The sequence below is a fragment of the Wolffia australiana genome, chromosome 15 (genome assembly GCF_029677425.1).
Source record: "Wolffia australiana isolate 7733 chromosome 15, ASM2967742v1".
Lineage (NCBI taxonomy): Eukaryota > Viridiplantae > Streptophyta > Magnoliopsida > Alismatales > Araceae > Wolffia > Wolffia australiana.
The window spans coordinates 3562101-3587295 of record NC_135849.1 but is presented as its reverse complement, the minus strand read 5'-3'; the positions used below and the strand labels follow the sequence as shown (position 1 = coordinate 3587295).

General features: G+C 40.1%; 2 protein-coding genes across 2 annotated transcripts; one reads left to right on the top strand and one right to left on the bottom strand.

Annotated features, from left to right (window-relative positions):
• The first annotated feature begins 680 nt into the window (after positions 1 to 680).
• On the top strand, positions 681 to 2771 carry LOC144713318 (SWIB/MDM2 domain superfamily protein). Its single transcript, XM_078587899.1, has 2 exons — positions 681 to 939; positions 2559 to 2771. The coding sequence occupies exons 1-2, from the start codon at positions 769 to 771 to the stop codon at positions 2697 to 2699; spliced, it is 312 nt and encodes a 103-aa protein (XP_078444025.1). The 5' UTR covers positions 681 to 768; the 3' UTR covers positions 2700 to 2771.
• A 5021-nt stretch (positions 2772 to 7792) lies between these two features.
• Positions 7793 to 22777, bottom strand: LOC144713108 (mitochondrial pyruvate carrier 4). Its single transcript, XM_078587600.1, has 5 exons — positions 22605 to 22777; positions 21884 to 21982; positions 21722 to 21774; positions 8352 to 8425; positions 7793 to 8083 (listed from the first exon to the last, which is right to left on the bottom strand). The coding sequence occupies exons 1-5, from the start codon at positions 22657 to 22659 to the stop codon at positions 8020 to 8022; spliced, it is 345 nt and encodes a 114-aa protein (XP_078443726.1). The 5' UTR covers positions 22660 to 22777; the 3' UTR covers positions 7793 to 8019.
• Positions 22778 to 25195: the final 2418 nt, after the last annotated feature.

Genomic DNA, 25195 nt, shown 5'->3' with positions numbered 1-25195 from the left:
GAGTGGACTCATACTCTGTCAGGTGGGCTGATAACATATTTTGGAGCCATTGCAACTTCTCAACGGTAATGGTTGACTCAGCCCAATGTCAATGGGTCTACGATTGAAATACATTCTGGCCTAAGTCCCGCCTTCCTCAGACTTTGACTTTAGTTTCATTTAACTCTCTCTAGAAAATGCACTTCATCAGTTAGTTTTTAGAAAACTTTTTTTAATCTACTTTTGCATTTCTTTTGTCCCTGCTGTCAACAAGATTTTAGTGCATCCTGAACATTTCACATTTCATATTTTGTCCCTTCTGTCAACAAGTATCCTTCAAATTTAATTCCAAGTTTGAGATTATCAAATTTAATCTTTAAATAATTACATTCTGCCAAAGATTTTTCACGGTATCTGATAACTGTTATCGAAACAAAACCGTATTTGATATCCGTTACCGTCATCCGATATTGTTACCCGGTTAGGGACCAACTACCGTCATCCGTATTTGATATCTGTCATCGTTATCGGAGACGTTTCCGGTTTTTACGGATAATGGATATCACGATATCCGATACCAGATGTTGGATCCGGTAAGGGTAGTAGCACCCTAAGGGAGATGGGAGAAAAAAAAGAGAGATAAATAACAGGAGAGATGAGTGAGAGAGAAAGGAAGAGAAATATAGTAGAGAAAAAAGAGGAGAGAAGAGAAGAGAAAGAAAAAGAAAAAGAAAGAGAAAGAGAAGGTGAAAGAGAAAGCTCCAAAGAGAAAGAGAAAAGTCTGCAACCATGGTGTTGAAAGCGGCCAAGGGTATGATGAACAATCCCAAGGCCGTGGCGGACCTCATTGACCTTTCAAATCTCTCCGGCTCTCTTCGGGAGTTCATCGGGCAGTCTCAAATCTCCCGCCTTGGCTGCTTTCTCCGATTGTGGACGTACATCAAGGAGAACAAGCTCCAGGTTCGCGCAATCGATCAATCTCATCTTATTTTCGAAAAAAGAATCAATTTTAGAGTTCAATATCAAGGAGAACAAGCTCCAGGTTCGCGGAATCGATCAATCACAGCTTATTTTTGAAAAAAAGATTCAATTTTTAGAGTTCAATATCATTGAAAAATTCATTCCTCGTTTTTTTGAAACTGCCCGGATGCAAAAAATCTTGTCGGATTCGGAGATGTTCTTGGGCATTTCTCTCCCGCGAATTGAAATCCGGTCGTAATCTGAAGGCTAATTTTTGTAGAACTCACCATTAAGAAAATAGCTAATCATGATGTCTTCATGATTCGACATGGACAAGTCTATGGGAAAAGAAATTAGATGAAATTTCTTATCATGTTCTCATGTTCTTCATGACTATTCAACTGAGGCTTGTGTGGGTCTCTCTCTCTATCTTCTCTCTCTCCCCCTGTCTATCTCTCGCTCTTCCAAATTTCTAATGTGAGGATTGACATTGATTCATCTCTCTCATTTTGAGGATTGGCATTGATTAATCTCTCATTTGGAGATCATTGCCGAAATCCTCAAGAACTCCAAATCCTCTCATTACAGTTGTCTGCCGACATTTTATGTCTTTCATTTCTCCATCCCCGAGAAGTTGTGGGATATTGATACCGACAGGTATCCAAGAGGAAGCAGAGTGCAGTAGACTTGTCTGAAAAATACATCCAGATCAACGATGCAGCAATTCAAGAACTTATATTGATGCGTTCTGGCGTTCTTCAGATGAATGGTAGAAGCAAGCAGGATAATCCTCGGATTAGGCACACAGCAACAATGAAGAATTCGGAGTAGAAGATAGAGATTGAGAAAGGAATAAAAACCCTTTTTCCCTTGATTGCTGATGAAGAATTTGGAGTAGAAGATAGAGATTGAGAAAGGAATAAAAACCCTTTTTCCCTTCTGATTGCTGGTGCCTGATACGATCCTTGATGTAAGCAAGGAGGAGAGGATCATCCCAGCTCTCCTCTGCTCCCAGTTATTTATAGGGTCACCATGAGACTGTGTTTTCACATGTGAGATCCCGCATGCCACCTGATTTATCAGGATCTCTTCTTGGAGCGTCAGTGATATGTCTTAGAAAAGAAGGTATCAGACATCAACTCTTTTCACTCATCCCTTGTGATTTTTTGCTACGTTGTTTCCATCTTGTTCATCACTTGCCCACGATTGGGTTGACATGGGTTAGTCAGTTTATATATAAAATTCAATTTCTCTTTGAATCTGACTTTAACCTTGGTGTGGGTTTCTATCGATGAAGGTCTAAGAAAAGAAGAGAGAAACATGTAGAACGAAAAGGTAGAAAGATAACAATGGTACACATCTAGATTGCACCTCCTTTGGGATGGAGGAGTTCTTAATTTTTCACTTCAACTTCTTAACTGCCCTTATCCTAAATGCAAATGCCAAAAATACCCCTGTCAGATGTTGGAGATGGTATTAATATCCTATCAATTTGGTCGTAATTCGTTCTTTATCAAAAATGTAATTTCTTTGATATCTCAAAGTTCAGCATTTTTCCTTTTTTCCTATCAAGTACTTGTAATTTTTGAGTCGTTCTGCTAATGTAGCTTTAATTTCAGGACTCCAGGGACGGGAACATTGTAAATTGTGATGATAAGTTGAAAGGAATCATGCTAGGTAAGTCTCAAATTGAACTTTCTGAGCTCCCATTTCTCGTAAAGTTGCACTTTCCGAAGAGCCACAAACCTGGAAAGTCTTAATAATTCAGATTTCTCTAGTTCTGTGGGATGCTTTTAAGAAATGAAATATTAAAGCTGGAGTGGACCATGAAAGGAACTGGCTAATGTGTGGATTGCTTCGTAAAGCATGATTAACTTTTAAATAAAAAAAAGAATACCAGAATATCAATACTAGGATCTATTATTATGTTTTGGCGCGATGGCATCTTGTATGACTTTATATAATCTGGTTTATGGTTTGTAAATTATTTTTAAAATATCGTATGATGTAATCAGCTTACTTTAATAAAACTTATGGACTTTTCATCGATCAGTAATCTATGATAGATAGAAATAAATGATATTGCAACAAATGACAATAGGAAGCGTGCCCTTACGAATTCTGAAAAACAAACAATTTCTACGTAGATGCTGATAGAATGGATTTTTCAAATGATAAGATACAAATAATGAGGGGGGTTGTGCAGTATAAATGAGTAAAATATATCTCAAGAGGATCTGTGAAATATATTTGATAAGATAGTGCGTTACACTATCTGGAAAATGAATCATAAATTATCGCAAAAGCAGATGTAGATATTGGTAGAAACAATTCAGTCCATGCGTGAAGAAAAATATTAAGTAATGATCGACAACCTATTTTTTGCAGCCACGTCATTTACCTGTCAGTGCAATCACATTTAATGTGAAGATGCACATGCGTTACATACATAAAATTGAGGCTACTGCCAAAATCTAACAGTCTATGATTCAGACATGTGGGTTGGCATATTGAAGCCCTAAAATTAATATAAATATGAGTAAATATAATATAAATATTAGGAAGTACTAGTTTAATGGTAATCAGTTTCCTCTAAATACTAGTTTAATGGTAATCATATCTTTTGGAGACTAAGGTTGCTTTTTATAATTCAACTTCTGTGGACCAATTCCATTTGACTCCAATGATGGGCACATGCCGCATTCAAGTTATAACTTATGTCCTCTTTCAATCTCTCTACTTGTGCGTACAAGGACATCACAGGGATAGAAGGGGGCAGAAGATGATCAATACTCTAGTTCATTTAGATGTCGAGCCTAGTGTTTTAAAATTCACCAAATTAACTATTTGGGATGAGAAACACAATGTAAAAGCTACATAATTACTGTCAGCTACTTCATCCCTGACATCCTTCTCTCTTTCCCTCAATATCCATGCTTTCAAATAAAAATACAAATCATTTCAATAGACTTAAAATGAAAACATGATTATAAAGAAGTACTTCATTCCAAATATCCTAACTACAATTTTCTTAAAGAATTTGGATGTCTTTGGTTCTCAAACCTCATAAAGTATGCTTCAGCAAAACTGTGTCAACACTCTGAGCGATGTGTTATGATTGGATGCAACACCCTTCATCTAATTATTTGTGCCATTATCTCTCCTCGTATCATATATTTATTTCCTATAATGTAGTTTTAGATGAAACTATATTTCCTTTCTCGGGAAACTCTGTTGCCTTCTCTGTCTCCATCTAATCACCTTCCTCTTTCTCACATTATTTATTTCCCTTCCTTTGTCTTATTTTTCATACCTCTCACACTCTCTCTCATCTCTCTATCCCTCTCATCCGTGTCTCTTTTTCTGTTAATAGAACTCAACTTGACGTATTGTCAATGGCAACCTGCGTCAACAGGTCAGTTAAAGCAGCGTTGACCTGAGGCCCACAATCCTAGAAAGGCTTTGCTTGGGCCTTCAATCAGGTCAACCTAACTGTAATTAAACTTAAAGAAGTACACCAAATCAATAAATAAGAAACAAGTCAACCAACTGCCAACAGATAGCAGACACATACCCCCTCTGACCTATTGTAAGACCCCAAAATAGGCGTCATTCTTACGTAGAGGCATACGTGCTAACTGTCGAGGATATGCCCACATACTTGGGCTCATTATTGGAGTTTGAGTTCGTAGTGTTGACACTGCATGCATCATGGGTGGTGATGCCCAACCCTGATCTTTAAATCCAATGCTCATCAGGTGCATGTGCTTGTCCATGTGCAAGCGCAGCGGATCAGGGCAGGCCATGCGCACAGGCCATGGTTTCTGGGGGCACAGGCCACAGAGGATGCGTGGGCATGGGTGCGACGTGTCGTGCTCACCCGGGCCACGCAGGCTGTGCACGTGGGGCGGGAGACATTTTCCAGGAGACTAAGGCATGATGTAGAAAGCGCCGAGACGGCTGTGGAGCGTGGAGCGCCCCGATAGATAGTGCCGCGGTGAGCAGACACCAAGGCTTGGGGCGCCGAGCATGGCCGCGCCAAGGTGCACCAAAGCGATAGAGGTGTCCGCGCAGGTGATGGTGGCGTGTGGAGCGTTAAGGCTGGGCCGAGCATGCGAATAATCTAGGGCCATGACCCACGAGGGTGTGGCGCTTTGGCTTGGGTCTCACCTGTAGTGCAGGCCTCATGGCACAAGAGCGCCACCACCCAACGGTGCGCGTTGTGCCAGGTCTCATTACTTCAGTAGCATCCATGGTATTCCTCCATGTAATGGCTATCTGATGTAATCTTGTTTATTATAATGCAATGTCCCTTTGATGCTAATAGCCTAGTCATACCCTCTCTCCTTAAACTCCAAGCAACCCAAAGCTGTTCAAAGAGACTTCCGCAGCACAAGCAAAGGCTGCTCAACGTTCCTGGCCAAGCATTGAGGCCAGCACACGTTTGATCCAAACATTGTTCTTAGCTCCCGATTTGACCACGTGACACCTATATAGAAAGAAGTAAGCCAACCCACATGATTTAAGTTACTATTTCTTAATCACAGGGAGACCCATACTGTCTCAAAATAAGTGAACGATTAACGATAGGCTTTAAGTTCTCACTAGATCACAATGAGACACAGCCCCTCCTATTATTTGACTTAGCCAATGTAATTCAAATATTTAATGGCTACATTAAATAAGATTGCAACTATTATGTAGTATCGATTGAAAACTTAGGAAATGAATAAGTAATTGAATTAAATGTAAAAAGATTCCAAGAAGTATTCTCCTCTCTCTTTCTCTTATATATCTCTCCCTCTCATTTCCCCTCTCTTCCTCTTTTCTCATCTCACTCACATATCCCTCTATCTCTCCCTCTTATTTCCCATCTCCTCTTGTTTCTCATCTCTCTTGGCGCTATCTTCCTCTTGTTTCCACTCTCTTTCACTTGTTTCTCATCTCTCTTCCTCTCGTTTACACTCTTCTTATCTCATTGCCCATCTCTCTCTCTTCCCCCCATCCTCTATGTTTCCCTCTTGCTCTTGGTGTCTTCTATTTCTCTCCCGTTCTTTCTCTCTCTATTAGTTCATTCATTGTATCTTCTCTCTCTCTCTCTCTTCAACCAATCTTGGTCTTTGGTGTCCTATCTCACTGCCCAGATGTGCACCCATCCAGATGGTGTTACTGGATGCTGATATCAGGACAGATGCTGAACTTGATATTGGAAGGGGAAATCTGATAACATCTTAGACTGATACCCTGATATTGGATGATGATATCAGAGATCAGTTTCTGCCGGTACTGATATCAGAGATTGGATTTATATTCATTCCGATATCTGCCCAATCGCCAGCTACAGCATATGGCTTCGTCTAAGGGGTTGGATGATGATATTGATCAGGGATATCTGATTCTCCTATATCCAACAAAATTCTTAAATATTTTTCACATATGAAACACCCAATGTAGGAATAAAATGAAGTTAGTTAGATATATAGGTAGGGATATAATTAAGGTAGGTGCACATAGGGACTTGGGCTTGCAAAAGGGAAAGACTTTGGCCATGCAAGACACAAGTCAAATATACCACTACATACAGTCAATGTGGAAGGTATTCAGTAATGACAGAAAATGTATTCACTATTGTAATTGCACGAAACGAAGTCCACAACAGCCTTTTCAAATTTTCTCATTTGGGACAGTTTCTTTACAAAAATCTGATATCCAGATATTGGATCTCAGTGTATTAGTCCGGTACCATCTGACAGCAATACCATCCCAACCCCTTCCATATACATCCCAATACTGATATCCAATACCCAATATCCAATACTGTCATCTTCAATAGTCTTGATTTTGCCGGGTACCTGATATCAGACTGTCCAATATCAGATATCGCGAAAGATGTCCAAAAGAAAACACTACACTACACTACCAACCTTGTCTGTCTCTCATCTCTCTATTGTCTCACTCTATCTCTATTTATCTCATATTCCTCTAGTCCCTCACAACCTCTTATTATCTCTCTTGTCTCTCTTTCTAGCTCTCCTTCATATTTATCTCGTCTCGTCTCTCTTTTTATTCATTCTCCCTCTCTCTCTCATCTCCGTCTAGACTTTCTTTATCTCTTCTCATTTATATATTTATAAATATCATCAGGAGAGAAAATGAGAGAGATAAGGTGAGATAAAGAGGAAGAAAGAGAATGGGTGAGAATAAGAGAGATGACAGAGAGAGAAGAGACAGGAGGAACTAACCTAAATACAGTAGCCATGAGAGTAAAAGGAAATAGAGGGAGGGAGAGAGCAATTGATATTAATTATCGCGTTAAAAAAGAGAAATAGAAAAAGGAAAAGAAGCAACAACAGAGAGGAGAGTCAGATAATAAAATATAATACTCAGAAGGGAGAGAAACGGAAAAAGAAAAAAAGAAAGAACAGTAGAGTCACCAAATGAAATATGATACTTATCTTTGAAGGGGAGAGAAATGGAAAAATAAAAATCGAGAACAAGAGAAAAAATGAGAGATAACATCTTTTTAGAGGAGAGAGAAAGGTAACTTCATTTAGAGAAAAGAGAGAAGGGTGAGCAAGACAAAAAAAATAACTTTATTTAGGAAAACTAGGATTACATGGAGAAAGCGAATGAAAGTATGAGAGAAATCTTTTAATTCATTTATCTGCAGAGAAAATGATAACAGAAGAGGTGTTACTCCATTTGAAGATTATTGAGAGAAATTTGACAGCATTTATTCATTTGGAGACGATGAATGAATAGGGCAGAAGAAAGAAAAACATAAAATTCTTAATTTAAAGTGGATGATATAGAGAGAGAGAGAGAGAGGAAAATGTTCAGATTACAGAGACTATTTTCAGAGAGTAATTATAAAATTCAACCAGAATAGACGATGTAACCTCACAGCACGCCAATTCTTATTTTTTAACATTGCAAAAGCTGAGGAAATATCCAGAGATTGCATCAATGCTGCTGATGATGATGACGAGACTGATGATGATAAGCAGGAGAAGGAAAAACAAACATCTAATGGCCCATGGATATGATAAAAGCTATATTGGCCTTCCTCATCCACAAGCATCATGCCACAATTTCCTTATCAGCAGACTCAGAGACAGCATCTACCTCCGAAAAATAGTCATGCCTGATAAATAAAAGAGCAGATATACTTGATCATCTGTAGGTTGCTGTAGGAATAAACAGAACTAGTAATTTTTTGTTTAGAATTAACAGCTATTGTAATAAAATAAAACCGCATGATTTGATAAATTCGTACAGAATCTAAGAAAATTCCCACGATAATTAGTATTCCTTCTAAAAATGTCACCGAAAATATATACTTCAGCAAGATCAAGATACAGATTCCCTTGAAAACGCATCAATATGCTCAAGGATACACGTGTAATTGGTACCTGATCTTCCGAGATAGCTGATAAAGCCCAGTGCCGGCCATCGCCACGTTGACACTGAAAAGATTCCAATTTTTCTGCGATTGTACAAAAAATTTTTAAAGCTTTGTTGAGAGACATTCACCAGAAAAATTGCATTACGAAAAGATACAGATAAGAAACTAGTTCTAATCAGGAAAGGAAGATGAGAGAAGAGAACAGAATGACAGAAAGATAATTGCCGAGAGAAGAAGACAAGAGGACGACAGAAAGAACGTGATACACCAGTTGTGTATCTAAGTGAATCTTGAATAAAATATCCCAACTCAGTAGCTCTTGTTGAAAAAATATCTCGCAGAACTCCACCTCTAGATCACTGCGCATAGGTAATGTGTAGGAAATAAGTAGAAGAACATGAAGGAAGATTCAGCAGATCGTCTCTTTCCCTCCATCCGTGGTCGCCAACTGCTCCAGCCTCTGGCATCTGGCCCCTACGTCGAACTCAATCTTGAAAGTGAACTATGATCACCCTTCTCATCCCGGTTGCCTTTATAAGTAGGGTCACACTTGCGAGATCCCAGCACGAGTACCCTTGGGCTTTCTCCGTTTCTTGAAGCGTCGTCGATAAGGAACTGATCAGCATATTACCCAGAGACAAAGATTAGGTGTTGGTGGAAGAAAGTCGTTTTCTGTTTTTCCAGCTGTTTTGTCACTGTACCCAAAACTTTGCATTTGCGTTTATGGCCTCACGGCATTTGACTGACGCAACTTATGACTCTCACTCCAGTATCTAATGGATATTGCATCTGAGTTACGTGAAGGCTTTCTTATGTCATTAAATATATTGGTTCTTGGTGTTCTTTCCCCTTTTTCTCCTCGTTGGGCTGCCATGGCCTAAACAAGTGTTGCTGCATCTTTACTATGGACGATTCTTGTGCTCTCCCTTGCTTGAACCCATCATCCTTCTCTTCTTCCTTCATGGTATCAGAGCAGGATGCCCATGTTACCTCGTTCTAAAACCATACACATTTTTTCTGATAAACTTGCAGCACGATTATCATTCCCAGGTTAGAGCTATAACTTACCTGCTGTGGAGATTTCCTATCCTCCTACAGTCATGATCCTCCTTCACAGGGAGTACCTATCACTTGTTTAGAAGTAGTCCCCAGTGAGGGAAGTGCCATTTTTCTCCTCTGCTAATTCCTGCCAATGTTTTATGAAGTGTGTATCACCTGTTTGGTCATAGTCCCCAGATCCAGAGAGACGCTGGCATGAGTGACCTTCTCCGCTGCCAGGTATCAATTATGTATCTTTTCCCTTTCTTGCACATGGGCGTGGATGAGTGGGGTCCGAGTGTAATTGGGATATTTATGCTCACACTACACCTAAAAACGCTTGTCAACAACCTATTTCATCAATAAAATACCCCCTGGGTGGCATCCAGGGCACGGCTGGATCGGTCTACGGGCACAACCTCCGGGTTGGACGTACCTGGCACCGTGATTTTGCTTTTAAAAAAAAAAATAGTCCGCAGTAAGGGAAGTGCAACTTTTCTCTTCTGCTATATGCTGCCGGTGTGTTTTTGAGTGTCTATCACCTGTCGCATCATAGTCTCAAATGAGGGAAGTGCCCTTTTAATTTCTGCAATCTTCTTTTTGCTAAACTTCAGGCGCCTATTACCTGTTTGGTTTGTTGAGATTATTGGCTATATGCAATGGAATCACACACTTGATACACATTCCTGTGCAGTCCTCTATGGAGTATGTCAAGTCATGTTATGATCTACCTTAAGTCTATGATGCATTCTAGCTAAAAGGATCTAACCTCTTAAAATGGTTGGGACATGTTAAAATGATACTGCTTGGTCGGAGGAACTCTAAACACATGACTGAGCAACAGTTATCCCAATCCAATACACAAGGGTTGATCCGCGGCGGATGCATTCTAAGCGCAATGAAAAAGTGTATATTACAATCTTGGTTCAGAAGTCTATCACTCTAACCCAAGGGACTATGAAAGTATTTGAATATGCTGCTATTCTGGAAGCCATTTGGAATGAGCTGGATCACTAGTGGCCCATCAAAAATTTGGACTCTGAAGAAAGAGTCCATGTGTTAGAAGACCATGCTGACAAATTTATTTCTGGGCTTAACTCACACTTTGCTACTTTAAAAACTTTATTGATCAACAAAGAAACGATGCCTACCTTTGAGGAAGCTGTCTGTTTGGTCATTCAAATGAGGGCTGCCTGCAATCACTAAATGTTGCTCTCTCTCAGGAGACTACTGCCTTTGGGGTGAAGGTAATGCAGGAAAGAGTGCTGGAGGTCCTCACAATCAGAGGAATTAGGAAGATCTTACTGATGATGATCCCAGAGCACATCTCTGTTGCAGTCACATGATATGTTAAGAAAATCTTCTAGAAGCTTCATGGGAAGCCTCAATTTGGACAGAAAAGAGCTTTTGTTTGTCACACTTCTGATTAAGTACCATAGATATTCCCACAGGAGCATGCTCTGACTGGCACTACTAGCCAACCTCAGGGCTTGTCAATTGGGAAGGCTCTTACTCTCTCCACTGTATCCCACATTGCATCTGCTGAGGAAGTGGAGAGCTGTGGCAAGCGTTTGGAAGGATAAGACAGATGATGGCAACAGCATCCATCGCACCCTCCAGCACATCTACCGGCATGCCATCTTGTGCGTTTACTAGCTTAACATCTGTCACCATCCCTCTTGTACAACAGAAGTCTAAAGATCTATGAATTTTATTCTCTGAGGCCACAGATCACATCACACCGCATAAAAGACTTTTCATAACCTATATTCTGTTTCCAGTAAAACAAAATGTTCTTACAGCAAATGGTCATCTTATGATGTAGCCTAGAAGTCGCATTTCTACGCTGTTCCTGTATTAAGGCTGCCTCATCTTACACCTATCGCTGGGTTTGGTGCTATTAGAATTCTAAGCATCGGATTTGAAAACAACCTTAATGTTCCATATATTTCAGCAATCTTGATTTCCTTAAGTAGATTGAGAAAATCCATGGTATACAATTTCGTAAATACTACAAGTGGGTGTTTTCTTGTGAATCAGACTATAGGACAGTAGGTTAGTCAAGGAACGCCAAGGCCTGTATTACCTCAAGGTGTAGGCGGCAGCAGATGAGACCCAGAATGCACCTACTGCCTTCCAATGCACCAGCTCCGCCAAGCGGAAGGCAATTTCGCTCCACAAAAGACTAGGCAATCCTTCTTTTTCAAAGTTTCATTTGTTATTCCCAGAAGCATGTAAATGTTTAAGAGATTCAGACCTTGCATGCGACACTTGCCAGTTTGCTAAACACACTTGAACTCATTATTCTCTTTCATTACAAAAGTGTTTACAGCCATTTATTCTTGTACAGAGTGTCATCTAAGGGCTGTCTACAAGAACTACTACAGGGGTTAACAGGTGGTTTATTACATTTATAGATTACAACACTCGAATGACATGGGCATATTTAATGACTCAAAACTTAGACTCCACCTCAATACTTTTCAAGTTTTTTAAAGTGATTCAGTTACAATTTCGCAGGAATATTCGAAGGTTTCAATCAGTCAATGCAAAAGACTATGTAAACCTTGACTTACTTGGATTCTTCAATGACAGGGGGTTAGGTGGTACAATCCTCTATGGATCTACCCAGAATTTAACTTTACGCTGAATGAACCATATGGATCTGCCATGCTGAAAGAATGACCTCATCTGAATGATCACTTCTCATGGAAAGTCATTGAAAGTTGATGAAAATGAGAAGATGTAGAAGCCCACTTGTTGAGGCCCATTAACAACTGGTGGTCCAAGAAGGAGATCCTTCTAGAAGCTGACAAGATCTGCTGAAAAGTACCAAGAGACCCACAAATCCTCAGATATATTGTTCTCTAACATATTCTTCTCTGACAGATTTTTCATCTGCCACAATCTGTAGAATACCTCTGCTATAGCCTGTCAGAGGTGCAGATCTTCTGTTTTGTCTTATCAAGATCTTCTTGAGCCACACAATATCTTCTGACAGACTCTACAGGCCCCAGAATTTGCATAATATGTCTGCTTAGGCCTGTCAGGCTGCTGATATGCTGTTTTAGCTTGTCAGAGTTATTTTTCTCAATGTTTTGAGTTACCTTTTCAAGGGCACTGTCATTATGGACGACCCTGCACTTGTTGTGGCCTATAAAAGACCCCCCATGTACCCTTGAAGGATGGTCATTGAAGTCTATTGCTTTGTTGAAACTCATGTTTCTCCTCTCTGAGTGCTCTCTTCGCTAGGGAGTGCTTTAGTGCTTGTGGACTCGAGCACAAGCCCATAGTGGACTCAAGGGTTGGAGAAGCTAGTTCTGTGGATTCAGGACTTGGCTGCGTCAAGTAGAGCAAGGCTTATGGATTCAAGTATTGTTCCTACATCGGTTGTGTACTAAGGCTGCATCAATACTGAAGAATGTCACGAAAGATAATCCAATCTCAAGAATGAAGAAAATCTCAGGAGTAAGAACAAGAGTGAAGAGAATAATGTAGAACAATGGTGTAGGAACGATGAGGAAGACCAGATTGGTTCTTCTTCCCTTCCGGATTGGGAAAGATCTCTCAGTGTCCAGTCCACTGCAACAGCAACTGACTTACTGAATTCTTCTTACCCAACCTCTCCATATATAGGACTCAAGATCTGGTAAAAATCTTTTGAGCCAACCACTCAAAGCATGGTCAAAGCTGTTTGACCACGCTTATGGTCTTTTTGTTCTTCATGACTTGCTTCCTCTGATAAGACCTAGGGAGGTTCCTATCATTGTGCATGAGACATCATGTATACATACCCCTCATGAGAATGGAATCTCTGAAATGAAAAATAAACATCAACTGGAAGTCACCAGAGCACTAATGATAAATAACAAGGTTCCTACCTACTTATGGAGTGATGCATTACTAACAGGCACGCATTTGCTGAATAAGTGGCACACAAGGGTATTAGGTCATAAGAGTCCAGTTGAAGAACTTGAGAACCACTTTCCGAATATTCAGGTGAGAACTCAAATCCCACTCAAAGTGTTTGGGTGCACAGCATATGTAGATTGTTACACAAAAAACTGAACCCAACAGAAACTAATTGTATTTTTTTTGGCTATTCCACAACACAGAAGGGATATAGGTGTTATGACCCAAAGGAAGGAAGTACTATGGGCCCTACCTTCTTCAGCCAAACTGTGTGGGTTTCTAAGGCTTACAAATTACTTATGAAAATTTTTAGCCAATTATGTTTCAAAGGCTTACCGTTGACTTCCTTATTGAAAAAGAATGCTTTCAACTGAAATGAGGACGACACTACAGCCTTGTTTATAATGACGCACGCACTGTCCTCTCCTATCGTTCTCAATTTGTCTTATTTTTCAAAATCTTTCATTGTGGAGATGGATGCCTCAGGGATAGGCATAGGAGCAGTTCTTATCTAGGACACCCATCCCATCACGTGCTTAAGCAAGGTTTTATCTGCACAGCCTCAACATACATCAGCTTATGATAGAGAGTTAATGGAAGTTGTCCTTTCTGTCATAAAATGGATGCATTACCAGTTATTTCAAAAATACTACATTCATAACAACCTGTTGTGTCTTAGATTCCTGAACGATCAGAACAAGATACCACAGCAATATCATGAATGGATAGCAAAGCTTACGGGCTTTGAATTTGAAATCAGATACAAAGCTGGAAAAAACAATGTCGTCACTGATTTCTTATCACGTTCTATCGATGTATCCAAGGAACAATGCAACTCCTTATCGACTTCACACTGGCTGGATAAACCAATCCTCAAATAATGTAGGGAAGACCCCAAATTATCCACTATCTTACAGTCTCTAAGCTCAACCCCCCAAACAATCCCACATTATTCTCTACAACAAGATCCATTGCTTTACAAAATGCGATTGGTTCTGCCCAAACAATCAGATATGAACCTTCCTAAAGTGTACAAGAGAAGAAACAAATCGATATTGATTAAAAAAAATGACAGTTATGACAGTTACGATGGCCACTCTCTTATATCGTTAGATTGTTCCTGGGCGTCCAAACAGCATAACAACCCAACTGAAGCATCTGAAGAGACACATCCCAATGAGGCATTCACTCATGAAGAATCCAGGGGAGGCGTCCAACAGACACCACCCTTGGATATGTTCGAAGAAGACTGAAGCAACAGCATAACTGCTTAAATTAGGATAGTATAAATATGCGTAGATATGTGTGTATTGTTTAGGAAAAGACTCTCAAGAAGAAGTGGGAGAGTTTCCTAAGGCTCTTAAGATATCCTTAAGAGATTGGGAGGCGAGTGATCGTCTTGTGAGATAGTTTCTGTAACAAGGGTTCGTGTACTTGTACCCTAGACTTTGTTAAATACATTGCTGTTTATCTACTTGTTCTTGTCTGAATTTGTATCATTCTGAGAAGACTGTATCACAATCATCATTAATTCCACTGGTCCTCCAAGAATTTCATGACGCCAAGGTATGGGGTCATGGAGGATTCCAAAAAATCAATAAACATATTTCTCATCCATCATTTTGGCCAGGAATGAAGGAACATATCAAAGCTTATGTTTCACAATGCCAAATCTGTCAGCAACATAAGTCTTCCCACCTTATTCCAGCAGATTTATTATAGCCAGTTCCTATTCTAAATCAAATCTGGGATGATCTCTCACTCTATTTCATTTAAGGTCTTCCAGCATCTCATGGGTATTGTTAAGGACAGAGATACTAACTATTGGGCCCAAGGCCTTGTAAATGTATTAGCCTAACCCTAGGGCATTAATGGAACCACTAACATCCCTAGAATGCTGCTAATGGACCACTGGAAGGCCCATTAGCAGCCCAGTAATGGTCCCTTAAGGACCCATTACACTCCCACTAAGGGCCCATTAAGGGTCCATTAGTGAAGGCCCACTAGGGGCCTAAATATCAGGCCCAATAAGGGCCTGATATGTTCTGGGCCTGTCTAGGCAGGCCCAGAGTCCAACGGCTAGCAGAAACTAGCCGTTGGACCCCTTCCAACAGTTACTTTTTGAAAAAGGTAACCGTTGGAGGCTACTTGTTAAGCAAGTAACCTCCATAACACTGTTTGAAAGGGTCTAGTGACCCTGGATTTCTTGTATAAAAAGGGGAACAATGTATGAGTAAAAATATACTTTAAGCCCCAATCTTGTGCACTCTCTCTCTCTCTACTTTCTCTCTCTACACTTTCTCTCTCCTCCGATTTCTTCATTTCTACAGGTATGATTCTATTTTAGTGGTTCTTGACAGACTTTCAAAATACAGCCACTTTTTCGCTCCCAAACACCTGTTTACAGGTCCAATCTATAGATGATTTTTCATTAATGAAATCTCCTGCCTACATAACTTACCTAGTTCGGTTTTATCAGACAGATCCAGTGTTTTTATCAGTTCATTCTTGAAAGAACTCCACAAGTAACAAGGAGGATGAGCTCATCTTATAATCAAGAAACAGATGGACAGACCAAAGTCACCAACAGGAGTTTGGAAAGTTATCTTGATTGTTTTACTTCCCAATATCCTAAGCACTGGTTAAATGGCTAACCTGGGCTGGATACATTTAAACTACTCACGTCATTCTTCTCTCAAAACGACACCTTTCAGTGCCGTATATGGTCATGAGCCACCAAACTTGATCAGATATGGGGTCACACCATCCCCCATCGATTCCTTAGATTAGGGTTCACCCAACCGATATCCGTCCGTCATCCGGTATCGGACAACCGATATCAATATGCGGGAAAAAATGGGACGGTGCCAGATATCGGATATCGGATATCGGACGATATCCGTCTCTGAGGGGTAGACGGATATTGGTACCGGATACCGTAGGTAGAGGGACGCGACGGATACCGGATGCCGGATATCGGTTTTCGATATCCGGATATCCGAACCGGTATCCGGATATCCGAACTGGTATCGACAGTAAAAATACGACTTTCTTATCAATGTATGACTTACGTACATTAGCATCAAATGGTTTTAATCTATTTTCAATCTCAGTTAATATGTAGAGTGTAAATATTTTATTTTCTTCCATATGGGATAACAGGATTTGAAGTGTAATCTAAACTCAGAATCCCGTTATCCCACATGGAAGAAATTAGAAACCTTTCTCTGTATATATTAAATGAGTCCGACTATACATTAAATGGTAAAATGCTATTTTAATCTGTACTCGCCATATTTAATGGACATCATATTTGTTTATTATTTAATACGTCGTCCCCAATAAATAGAAGTAAAAAGTTCTATTTTCTTCAATATGGGATAAAGGGATTCGGAGTTTAACACCAAACCCGAATCCTGTTATCCCATATGGAAGAAATTAAAAATATTTGGCTGTATATATTAAACGAGATGTGTAAACAATAAAAAACCTCACTTATTACTCTCTTGCGCACATTAATCGCTGAACACATATAAGTTAATAATATTTTTTAAGTATACTTTCGATGTGGATATCGAAAATCAATATCCACACCCGATATCTGATGTCATCATCCTCCCCCATGAGACAGAAACGGATGCCGACATCGAGACAGATATTGGTATCGGATATCAGCACTGTAGCAACCGATATCTGATACCGATATCCGATATCTGGATATCGAAAAGAACAGATACCGGAAATTGCCTTTCCGGTATCCGATACAGCATCCGTCTCAATACCGACATCCGGTACAGGTATCGGGACGGGCAAACACTACCTTAGATAGACTGCTTCAAGAGCGAGACACCAGACTTAATCTCCTCAAATCTCACTTACCAAAAGCATTAGCCATAATGAAGCGGCAGCATGATAAGCATAGAAGAGATATCCAGTTTCAAGTGGGGGCCAAGGTGTATGTAAAAATTAAACCATACAGGATGAAGACTATCCCCAAAATATTGGCACATCTTCACCCATCAAATAGGACCCATCACTTACAAATTAGACCTGCCTTCTACCACTACCTTTCACCCTGTTTACCACATCTCTCATCTTTAAAGGCCATATGAGAGAGGCAAAAAATTTTACCTTTAACTACTTACCTTTCTGCAGATTGGGAATGACAGGTTTTCCCCTAACCCATTCTCTCTTACTGGTTCACCGGCCACTGTACACAATAGTTCATCAAGTGGAAGAACCTCATTAATTATCAAGCCACCTGGGAAGATGTGCCAATGATGGACAAGCAGTTTCCTGGTTTCCAAGTTGAGGACAATTTGGTCTTCAAAGGGGAAACTATTGATATGGGACTTCCCTGGACAGATATGGGAAAGAGAAAGAAGCAGAAGAGAGTCCTCACGCCGGGGCTCCTCAGGCTTGTGTGAAAAAGAAGTTGGGCGGAGACCCACCTATTAATAAGACAGGATCAACAGTAAGGGATAGTTTTTTCTTGAAGTGAGAATTGCAGAGCTCAGCTGGCCATTGGGAGATCTGATTGACCCAAAGTCTGGCCAGTTCCCTACTCCTCCCTCTCCCTTTCAAATCTTTTCCTCTCCACCTCTATTCTCTCATCATTCTCCCCTACAGTGGATCATTTTGAGTTCCGGTCGTTCAGGTATTGTCTTGAAAGATTACCACTTTTAAAAGTTTCTTGAATTCAAGAAGAGATCATTGTTATCTTTCTGCTATTTCAGTGATCAATTGCATATCTATCCAAGGAGACCAAATCAAATGACTTGGGATATCACAGGGAAGAATATGAATTGGACTAATAGATTATTTTGTAAACAGATTGAAGGTGGAGAGTAATGAATCAGAAAGTCGTAAAAACAAAGATGTGGGCTTAATTGGAGAAATATGGTTGAAACTTCTTTTATGAGGCCATATATTTAGGGTTCAATCTCTCTCATCACCTCCTTGCAGCCGTCTTCTCCCTCTCTACCTCTGCAGATGTCCTTCCCTGCAGGATCCTCCAGCCGTTGTGACAATCTTAAAAACGGTCTCCCTCTTCTCCATCTCTCTTCCCCAATAAGAACCCCAGGTTCTTATCATATCCTAACCCACATAATCAAAAGATTGAGGGTTCTCCTAGTGTTTTCTGCAACTTTGTAAGCGTTACTTTCGCATTAATATTCTCCTCTTATCTTCAGAGTTGGGTAGCATCGGAACAAGACATCAATTTGCTTTGCGTAGTACAATTGCAAGATTTCTTCCTTCTCTTCAGTTAATGTTCCTCTGCGTACTAGACTCAGAGACACCTTGGCGGATAGGTTTGAATATAACAAAACGACTCCCTTTCTATTCCTCCACGCTGGACTAAATACCAGCAATTTACAGAGTTAGGTGGGCCCACTTATTTCTCGTGTGCCACTTATAAATAATAACTGTGGCCGATCCACAGACTGGAGCGGTATAGGCCACTTATAGTAAGTGGCCTATTTAAAGTACTGATAAAGAAAGAGAACTAAAACATATAATAAAATAACATCTCCAATCAACACTATGTCTTCCACATCATAATGAAGCAAGGGTATTCGATGCATGAAAACAGTTCATTAGGCAGATTTCCAGAAAACCAGGCACTGGTGATTCCAAGCAAAACCCCAAGTTCTTTGGCCATCACAAAAAATCCCATGACAAAAAAAGAGAATGCGATGCTCAAATTGGAGACCTGCAGTTGCTATCATCCGAACAATATAAACAGAATTTTCCTTTAAACTCCAGTGAGGGAAAATACCATACCATGTGGACAAGGAAGACATAAATTCTTAAACAGGCACCTCAGTTATCCCATCACTACAACATGCTGACGACATCACATTTTTATGGAAGCTTCTGTAGAGGAAGCGAAGGAACTTTTCACATTCTGATAAAACCCCAACTTCCCGTCGAGAGAAAGAGAAGACAATCCAAGAGTTAAGCAACAAAAGGGGGTTTCTTAGTTTCCCGAAGGTACAGAACACGGGGGGGGGGGGGGGGAGAGGAGAAAGGGTTCCAGTGGGGCGAGACAGGGGACGCCTTGGCTCGGGGACGCCCTTCCTTGTGGCGTGACCGTCGTACGCTAGGTAACCTGGTGGGAGTAGGAAGGTCTGAGGCTCAGGTAAGAAGACTGTTAGGTCGAGGAAAGGGGTAGGGTGAAGGAGATGTGAGGGAGTGAGAGAGAGCAGGGAAGAGACAATACCAGTTCGTCGATAGCCTCTTCTGTCTCCATCCCTCCCCTTAAGAGGGACGGCCCTTCCGTTAATTCAGCCCTAATGGGCGCAGATGCGGGTTGCGAGCCCACCGGAGGCCCATGGAACTTCCTTTTGTAGACTTGGAGTGGAGTCCTAACACATTCTTGGATTTATTTTCAGATTTTTCAGGTCTCCAAATTAATGGCGCCAAACTACCGTTGTTGGGTTTGGGTTATCCCACATCAAGGTGATCCAATGCACAGAGGCTTGTGGAGGATTGCTCGGATGGCACATGGAATCGGATCGTTGAGGGTGCTCTGTCAGCCCAGAGAGTGGAGGATTTTACTGTGTGCAACATTCTTTACCCCATGTTAGACCTATGAAAGGGTAAAGGATGACTAGGGGTGGGAGAGTGCCTCTTATTCTGTCCGGGGTATATTTGAGAAGATCAGAGATGACCAGACTGAGGAAGAGTTGGCAACCATTCGCTCATGCAGGTTCATATGGAAGTGAAAAATTCTCTTAAAGGTGCATATTTTTGGTTGGCTAATACTAAGGTGGAGAGATATGACCCAAACCTTCAGGAAGAGGCTATTCTCAAATACTTCAAGAAAGTGTGATCTATGCATAGGGGATGAAAAAAGATTGATCTCATCTATTCTTTGAGTGCCCGTTGACTTGGGTAGTTTGGGCCAGCCAGAAGACTCCCAGGGCAAATGTTACTTCAGGCGAGGAGGCCTTCTGGGCCTCTATTCAGGAGTGAGGCAGAAGGTTGAAGGCTACTAGCCATGCTATGGGCCATCAAGCTGCATCGTGATGGGATTATTTTCAAGGGGTGGACAACATCATTCAAGACAAGGAGGATTTTGTTTCATGTGGGGTTAGATGAAAGTGAATGATGGAGGGAGAGGGGGGAAAAAGCTAGTTTCTCCATGCAACTCTTTAAAATATCTTGATAATATCTGTAAGAGGATACCTGAATTTCTTATTTTCATGTTTCTTCCTGTTAAACCTCTGGAACTTCCTATATTGTAATAATGCCCTTATGAGATCCATCTTATCGGATCCATCATATTGGGTCCCAGGGACCCAATAACATTGTAACCCAATAAAAATATTGGGATTCTACGATTGAAAGGAAGGTGAAGAAAGGTGGCTAGGGTTTAGACAGGTGGATCAAGGGGAGTGTCTGAAGACAACAGTATCAGGTTGATCGCAGATTCCCCGTGATCATGATCTTCCTTTTTTAAAAAAAAATGGGCATCTCAGTAAACAATTCAAAAACAGTATAAACTAATTACGCATCCCAAATCAATCTTCGGTCTAATCATGTGAAAATATATTTGACGGAAAGACTTGAGGTTTATACATATAATAATAAATAATCAACACTGTGTGACATTCTTGTTAAAAACACTATAGAAGAGGCAAATGAAAATACTATACTACAGTTGAGGTATGGAAAAGAAAAAAAGCGGCAGCCATGTATCAGTCTTGCAGTTCTTTTTGATGTTCCCTTTATACGTCTTCATTCCTTATATCTTTTTTTTTTTGAAATATTCATTACTTATATCTTATGAGGAGCACTATAAGAGGCTTCATAAGACTTCCCTATCTTAAAGATTAAATGTGCCCCAATGGAGTCTACGGTGGGAAGCTGACAGCAACCAATGACTGGTGATATCCAGCACTAAAATAGGTTTACATAATTTTTTTGAAAGAAAAAAGAGAAGATCACATAGAATGGGGGATCAACCCTGAAGTACAGGGCCGTAATTATGATCAGGCCCATCAAGCCCAGGGAGCACACCCCTCAAAGGCACTCTGTCTCCTTTATTGGAGGAGAGATCTAAGTGCATTCTGCTACCTAGCTTCCTTAACAGAGCAGGAACAGCATCAACATCCCATTGGCCCCAACCCATTCTCTTCTCCCTACTCTTACCTTTTTTTCCATCTCACCTCCATCACAGCACTCTCAATTTGAACAATTTAACTCTTCATCAATCAAAATTTCCGCTCTATTCCTCAAAAGAGAGTGTATTTGACACTTCCCTACAAGTGTCTCTAACTCTAACTGGCAACCACTGTTTTTTCCCAAATTCTCATCCCAATGGAATAAATGTTATCCTCCGAAGGGCGAAAAGGAAGACATCAAATTTGCGAGAAGAGGAAAGTAAAAAACTTTTGAATCCATAAAAATATTTTTTCTTACCGGCTTAATGACAGTACTGTAGCGCGACCAAATAATCCCCGTGCATGCAACAGCTGCAAATCATTGGATAATGGTAAACTATTTGAAGGTCAAATGTTAAATCACACAGGGACCAAAAAATAAAAATATTTTATCCCACTAATAGTGTCAAGTAAGACTAACCAACTTGCTGTGGATACGAGAGTTTTTCTGGTGGCTTTGCAAAATCCGCAATATTTGCGATGCTAATGCCCCATTTAAAGGTAGGGGCCCAAAAGTGAACTGAGCTTAAAGAAAACAACAATTAATTAGAGAAAACAACAATGCATTGCAAATAAGAATGCGGACACTCGCAATTAATTGTAAAAAAGCATGCGCAGATTCATAATTCTAGACAAGACTCGATTCCAATTGAGCAATTAAAGTCCTGAAACTATGCCAAAATTCCCGAAAGGAAGAAATATGAAATACTAAAGATCACAACATTTAATTCATACTTTCTTCATAAATAAATAAAAACACTTAAGTCATACTACCGCCGAATTCAAGTACGCACTCAACGCTGACAACGTAAGCAAAATTCTTACATGCTATGCACATACATGCACTCGAGCTAATGAAGTGAACATTAATTATATAGAAAGAGTCAACTACCAAAGATTTTTTTTTTCAAAGATTAAAAAACCGAGTAATCAGAGAGCCTAGCAAAAGTATAACACTGCAGATCCAAACGCTTGAACCTTCAGAAGGAAAACAGTAAGACGATTTCTGGAAACAATTATATATATTGAATTCTACAGATTCAAAAATAAAACCCCCAACTAGAAATACCCAGAACTTGGATAGATCTTACAAGACGACAATTTGCCAGAAGTGAGGATAGGAAGGGAAACGCCGACTTAACTCGTTTTGGGACCGGCCGGATGATTCCAGAGAGCTTGGAGCTTCGTTGTCGCCATGGCTGAAGACCTCCTCTCCTCCTTCCTCCTGGAGACCAAGCAAGCGAGACAGAGAGAGAGGAGAGAGAGAGCAGAGAGAGAAAGAGAGATGTAGCCAGACGGATAGAGAAAGAGGGAGAGATTCCATATAAACCTTCTCGATAGCTATTATTTTGTTAATGGCCTTTTTACCTTTAAACCCTCTCGTAGCTATTATTTGGTTAATGACTTTTTTACCTTTAAACCCTCTCGATAGCTATACTTTTGTTAATGACCTTTTTACCTTTAAACCCTCTCGTAGCTATTATTTGGTTAATGACTTTTTTTACCTTTAAACCCTCTCGATAGCTATAATTTTGTTAATGACCTTTTTACCTTTAAACCCTCTCGATAGCTATTATTTTGTTAATGACTTTTTTACTTTTAAACCCTCTCGATAGCTATTATTTTGTTAATGACCTTTTTACCTTTAAACCTCTCAATAGCTATTATTTTGTTAATGACCTTTTTACCTTTAAACCCTCTTGATAGTTATTATTTTGTTAATGACCTTTCTACCTTTAAACCCTCTCGATGGCTATTATTTTGTTAATAACCTTTTTACCTTTAAACCCTCTCGATGGCTATTATTTTGTTAATGACTTTTTACCTGATAACTCTCTCGATGGCTATTATTTTGTTAATGAGCTTCCCACCTTTAAAACCTCTTGTAGTTGCTATTTTGTTAATGAGCTTCCCACCTTTAAAACCTCTTTTAAACCTATTTTAGCTATTATTTTATTAATGACTTCCTGATGGAAATATATGTGGCCGATAAGCCAATCACACATTTCACATCTCGTTCCACGTTCATTAATAGAACATATTCATTATAGTGCACGTGTGATGCGTAAAATGAATTCCATGAATACATGATCAGACTTAGTGAATTATGATGAGATCGTAATACGGAGATCACTAGTCTTTAAGCATGTGTTCTAAACATTCTTTTTCGAAGGATGCGTGAGAAGGAAATCAAAGTATCTAGATAGAATAGCACTATCAAGCCTCACTCATATGATGAGTATGACCTATCCCGTAGCCATTAGTGTGGAGACACTAAGGATAGATAGTGGGTGCTCTTTAGAGGAAAGAGTTCACTGAGTTGATCCGTACGAATCCTTGCTAGGTATTATATCGAACTTTCAATCAGATCAATTCACGTCACGGTTGTGTAAGTGGTCCTTCAACCTGAGACACCAAATATATCTTGTGGACGGACGGTTGTACTTTGACTATGGCCAACGAGTCTCTAATTACGGGATTCTAAACGGTCTTAGTTCGGGTACATCACGAAGTTCACGAACATGATTGAGTGGTCAAGATGGGATCGTCCACCCTCGGTATAAGAGGTGACAGCTCAAGGAAGATGATGCAACGAAGTCTTTGGCCAAGGCAGTGAAATATCAGAGAAGAGCTCTCCGATGATTCCGAATGCATCAGTACTAACTCGGATGATCGATTAGGGTTTGACAGTTGACCATACCCTAAGTCATCCAAGGAGCGTCAAGTGGATGAGGGATTATACATACTCTGATGACGAACAGGTTCCATGAGTGAGTCGATACACACTCCTTTGTATCTTCTAGGACAGAGGTGTAGCTTGGCACCCCACGTGTCGTGCTCTCGACCTATCGATTGGGTTAAATCGATCTGGCGTTAATTAATCTATATGATGATATAGTTAATTAATTTGGAAGGCCAATAAAGGTTATCGGGTTGTTGGAGTCGTTAACTAGACTGATAGATGGGCCTAGAGGGTCACACGCGAATGGTCTTTTGGACATTGGAAGATATACTTAAGTTTTGGGGGTTTTTATGAAAAATATCCACTTTGTATAAATAGGAGAAGGCCTTGAACAAAATTCAACTAGGCCAGAATTTTTCAGGGTCCTTCCTTTCTTCTCCCCTTTCCCATCACCCCTCTTCATGTCTGATGTGATCGGAACGACGTAACGACGATGGTAGAGGTAGAATAGGGCTTGTCAACGACAAGGAGGAGATTCAACGTGCTGAGGATTGCGCATATACGTCTAGAGGCTGCACACTTGAGCAGCTTGACTCGTCTCGCTCTAGGATCGAAGAAAACATTAATGAGATTCGTGCAAAGGTACTTTGCTTAATGTTTTTGTCGATGCCGTTTGATTCGCAAATGTCTTCTGCAGCGCATCGTTTTGTTCTGTTCATCCAGATCTAGGCCTCTAGAACCCAACACTTTCCACCTTTAAACCCTCTTGTAGCTATTATTTTGTTTATGATTTTTTCACCTTTAAACCTTATTGTAGCGATTATTTTGTTAATGACCTTCCCACCTTTAAACTGTATTGTAGATATTATTTTGTTAATGGCCTTCCCACCTTAAAACCCTCTTGTAGCTATTATTTTGTTAATGACCTTCCCACCTTAAAACCCACTTGTAGCCATTATTTTGTTAATGATCTTCCCATCTTTAACCCTCTTTAGCTATTATTTTGTTATTATAAATTACTTTAAAATTAATTACAACTCAAGAAATAGG